Source organism: Nicotiana sylvestris, chromosome 6 (assembly GCF_000393655.2).
Source record: "Nicotiana sylvestris chromosome 6, ASM39365v2, whole genome shotgun sequence".
In the NCBI taxonomy this organism is placed as follows: Eukaryota; Viridiplantae; Streptophyta; class Magnoliopsida; order Solanales; family Solanaceae; genus Nicotiana; species Nicotiana sylvestris.
In genome coordinates, this window is record NC_091062.1 from 114,262,216 (window position 1) to 114,267,230 (window position 5,015).

General features: G+C 44.6%; 1 protein-coding gene across 1 annotated transcript; it reads left to right on the top strand.

The window, feature by feature from the left end:
- The first annotated feature begins 1,047 nt into the window (after nt 1-1,047).
- Nucleotides 1,048-4,770, top strand: LOC138871131 (uncharacterized). The gene is made up of 5 exons (XM_070148987.1): nt 1,048-1,293; nt 1,453-1,737; nt 1,950-2,117; nt 3,292-3,499; nt 3,671-4,770. The coding sequence occupies exons 1-5, from the start codon at nt 1,048-1,050 to the stop codon at nt 4,768-4,770; spliced, it is 2,007 nt and encodes a 668-aa protein (XP_070005088.1).
- Nucleotides 4,771-5,015: the final 245 nt, after the last annotated feature.

Genomic DNA, 5,015 nt, shown 5'->3' on the forward strand with positions numbered 1-5,015 from the left:
AAGATGTCACAAAATTTGGGGTGGATGAATAGAGGTACAACACTGGCACCCATAGTGCATTCAGTTCCTCTTGACCCAAATAATTTGCATGCAAAGAACATGGCCACACTCATGACCCAGATGAGCATATTGGCAAAGAAGATTGATGAGATGGGTACAAAACAGGTGCACATTGTTGATACAACAAATGGGGGACTGTGTACACCTTGTATTAATAAGCCTTATGTGTGTTCATGGAGCAGAGAAGGTGAAAATCAAGGGGCAAGGGAAGATATGAATTATGTCAATGACTATAGGGGTCAGAGGCAAGGAGCACATCAGTGGAGATCGCAGCAAAATCAGCAGTACATGCCTAATATGCAGCAGCCTGGGGGTATGCACCCTCAAAACCAATTGGTGCCAGTACCATATCAGAAACCACAGGGTTATCCACAGCAAAATCAGCAACAATTGACATACCAACCACCCCATCTGCAGCAAGATAACAACATGGTGGAAATCAGGGGTATGCTTCAGCAACTCATTGGGACAAATAATAAAGTGCAGGAAAAATTGGTAGTGCATGATTCAGCCATAAAGAATATTGAAACGCAGCTGGGTCAGCTATCCATGGCTTGAAACAACCGTCCTTAGGGAACTTTGCCTGCAGACACAAACATAAACCCCAAGGACCAAAACCCAAATCAGCTGATGGCAGTAAGTCTCCGGAATGTGAGAGATTTATACAGAGAGTAGGAAATTGCACAAGCCAGCAAAGATACTACACCAGCCACTCCAGTTCAATTAGAGGTAGAGGAACCAATAGAACTTACTAAAGTGGTGGTTGAGCAGAGTCAGGAGGAAAAAGGCAAAGAAAAGATGAATGAGCAAGTTGCAGAATAGGTGGCACCTCTTGTGCCAGAAAATTCTAATAGAGAGAAGCCATCAAGCAATGCATAAAGAGTGATACCTGCACCCTTCCCTCAGAGACTGGTCAAATAAAAGAAGGCAGACCAATACAAGAAGTTCATGGAGATGCTACGTTAAATTCAGTTGAATATTCCTTTGATGGATGCCTTGAGGGAGATGCCTGGTTTTGCCAAGATGATGAAAGATCTAATGTCACAGAAGTTTGATTTTCAGGATCTATCCACTGTAACTCTGACACAAACCTACAGCACAGTGGTGGCAAAACCGATGGCTCAAAAGATGTCGGACCCAGGTAGCTTCACTATTCCATGCACAATTGGAAGTTATGCCTTTGCAAAGGCGTTGTGTGATTTGGGATCTAGCATAAATCTGATGCCACTGACTGTGTACACCAAACTAGGCATTTGTAGAGCTAGGCCAACTTCGATGCTGCTATAGGTGGCTGACTGCATAGTGAAGAGGCCCACTGATATTCTTGATGATGTGTTGGTGCAAGTGAGGAAGTTCGTGTTCCCTACAGACTTTGTTAACCTGGATTGTCAGGTGAATGAGGAGATACCCCTTATTTTAGGGAGACCATTTTTAGCCATTGGGAGAGCACTGATCGACTGTGAGACTGGGGAATTAAAAAGTAGATTGAACGATGAAGAAGTCATATTCAATGTACAACAATCTATAAGGAGACCTAGTGAATATGCTAATTTCTCTCTAGTGGAGGCAGTGGATGTAATCCTGCAAGAAGATGATATGACCCTAACTGTAAAAGATCCATTGGAGGCATGTCTGACAAATTTAGAAGAAATGGATGATGAAGGGTTAGCTGAATGGGTCATGGCACTGGAAGGCCGAGGATTTTGGTCAAGGGAGCCTCAGTTCGAGTCCCTTGAGCTAGAAAAAGGGCCACTTCTCCAGCAAACCCATCAATAGAGGAACCACCCAAGTTGGAACTAAAGCCACTCCCAGATCACCTCAGGTATGTGTTCTTAGGCCCTGATTCGACCTTACCTGTTATTATATCATCCGGTTTGTTGGATGTGAAGGTAGAACGGCTCTTACAAGTACTGCAGGAAAACAAGACTGCCATTGGCTGGACCATGGCAGACATAAAGGGTACCAACCCAGCCTTCTATATGCATAAGATTCTCGTGGAGGAGGGGCACAGACCTTTCAGGGAACACCAGCGAAGGCTGAACCCAAACATGAAAGAGGTTGTAAAGAAAGATGTGCTCAAATAGCTAGATGCGAGAATCATCTTCCCCATCTCTGATAGTAATTGTGTTAGCCCTGTCCAATGTGTGCCGAAAAAGGGGGGAATGACTGTTGTAAAAAATGAGAACAATGAGTTGATCTCAACTCGTACAGTCACATGGTGGCGTATCTGCATGGATTACAGGAAATTGAACACATCCACCCAGAAGGACCATTTCCCCTTACCTTTAATTGACCAAATGTTGGATAGGCTGGCTAGGCGATCGCACTTTTGTTTCTTAGATGGATATTCGGGGTACAATTAGAAATCAATAGCCCCCGAAGATAGATTGAAAACATCTTTCACCTGTCCGTATGGAATCTTTACCTTTCGGAGAATGCCTTTTGGGCTTTGCAATGCACCCGTGACTTTTCAAGGGTGCATGTTAGCCATCTTCACAGACATGGTGGAGGATATTATGGAGGTCTTTATGGATGATTTCTCTATGGTGGGAGATTCATTCGAAGACTGTCTTCACAACTTAAGGAGAGTGCTTAAAAGATGTGTGGAGACAAAATTAGTGCTAAACTAGGAGAAGTGCCATTTTATGGTACAAGAAGGAATAGTCCTGGGGCATCGAGTGTCCAGTAAAGGAATTGAGGTCGACCATGCTAAGGTTGACGTGATTGAGAAGCTACCACCGCCCACGTCAGTCAAGGCGGTGAGAAATTTCTTGGACACGCTGGGTTCTACCGGTATTTCATAAAAGATTTTTCCAAAATTGCTAACCCATTATGCAAACTCCTTGAAAAGGATCAGCCCTTTGTGTTTTCTAATGATTGAGGTATGCATTTGAGGAACTGAAGAAGAGGTTGATAACTGCACCCATCATCGTTGCACCCAATTGGGAGAAGCCATTTGAGCTCATGTATGATGCCAGCGACTATGCTATAGGAGCAGTCTTGGGGCAATAAAAAGATATGCTGATGCACCCAATTTACTACGCAAATAGAACGCTAAGCGGTGCACAACTCAATTACACAGTGACGAAGAAGGAGATGTTGGCGGTGGTGTTTGCTTTTGACAAGTTCCAATCATATCTGATTGGTTCCAAGGTGATTGTATATACTGACCATGTAGCTCTCAGGTACCTAATTGAGAAAAAGGAGTCTAAGCCGCGCCTGATTCGTTAGGTGCTACTGTTGCAAGAATTTGACCTCGAAATTCGTGATCGTAAGAGCACAGAAAATCAAGTCGCTGATCACCTATCGCAACTTGAAGGAGCTGAAAAATCAGTCGAGGTCGAAGAGATCCTGGAAACCTTTCCAGACGAGCAGTTGCTTGCAGCCAGTCTTGAGGATATGCCATGGTATGCAGATTTTGCAAACTACCTGGCCTGCGGTATTGTTCCTTATGACCTTTCATCTGTCCAAAAGAAAATGTTTTATCGTGATTGTCGCATGTATTATTGGGACTAGCCTTATTTGTTTAGAATCTGTGTTGATAATATGATCCGGAGGTGTGTCCCCAAGATAGAATAATATTCTGTTATGTAGGTTTGTCATGCATCAGCATATGGAGAACATTTTGGAGGAGCCAGGATAGTTGCGAAAGTGCTAGAGGCCGGGTTCTTTTGGCCAACAGTGTTTAGAGATGCACACCTATGGGTGAAGGGCTGCGATGAATGTCAGCGAATCGGGAACATTTCCCATCGCCATGAGATGACCATGAACCCGATTCAAGAGGTAGAGGTGTTTGATGTTTGGGGGATTGACTTCATGGGCCCCTTCGTCAGCTCATTTGGCAATAAGTACATACTTGTTGCTGTGGATTACGTGTCTAAATGGGTGGAAGCTGCAGCGTTGCCCACTAATGATGCAAAAGTGGTGATAGGTTTTGTGAAAAAGAACATATTCACCCGATTTGGGATACCAAGAGCGATCATCAGTGATGGAGGCACTCACTTCTGTAACAGAGCCTTCGAGAAATTGCTTGCAAAGTATGATGTACGCCACAAGGTGGCTACCCCTTACCATTCGCAAACCAGTGGGCAGGTTGAAGTGTCCAACAGGGAGATAAAAAGTGTACTAACCAAGACAGTGAGTGCCATACGAACTGATTGGGCAAAGAAGCTTGATGACGCACTCTGGGCCTATAGAACTGCATTCAAAACACCAATAGGTATGTCACCATACAAGTTGGTATTTGGGAAGGTCTGTCACCTGCCTGTGGAGCTAGAACATCGAGCTTGGTGGGCACTGAAACAATTGAACATGGATCCCGAAGCAGCTGGACAAAATCGACTGACAGAGTTGCATGAGCTGGAAGAATTCAGATATCAAGCCTTTGAAAGTGTGAGGCTCTATAAGGAAAGAATGAAGAAGATGCATGACAAGCATATTGTGGGCAGAAATTTCAAACCCGGTGACAAGGTATTATTGTATAATTCAAGGCTGAGATTGTTTCCGGGTAAGTTAAAGTCCCGATGGTTAGGGCCATTTAGAGTGGTGCAAATATTTGCAAGTGTAGCTGTTGAGTTTGAGTCAGAAGATGGAACAAACAAGTTCTCAGTAAATTGGCAAAGGTTGAAACATTACCTTGGAATAACTGAAGAAAAAGGGGATACAGTGGTGATCAATTTGAAAGAACCCCATTACGCGAATGAGGAGTGAAGGCTCAACTACTTGCGTCGTGCCGCGACGTTAAATCAGGCGCTGCGTGGGAGGCAACCCACGAATGTGTTGTAAGTGTAGTATGTAACTTCGTGTTTAGAAGACAAAAAATAATTGCCAGCCACGACCGCAACCAGGACCACGGGAGACACTGCCGGGCGACGGCTCGGACCGTGGTGACGACCGCGAGAGACACTGTCTCAGACCGCGGCGTCTGTCTCAGACCGCGGAAGGCGTACCAGGTT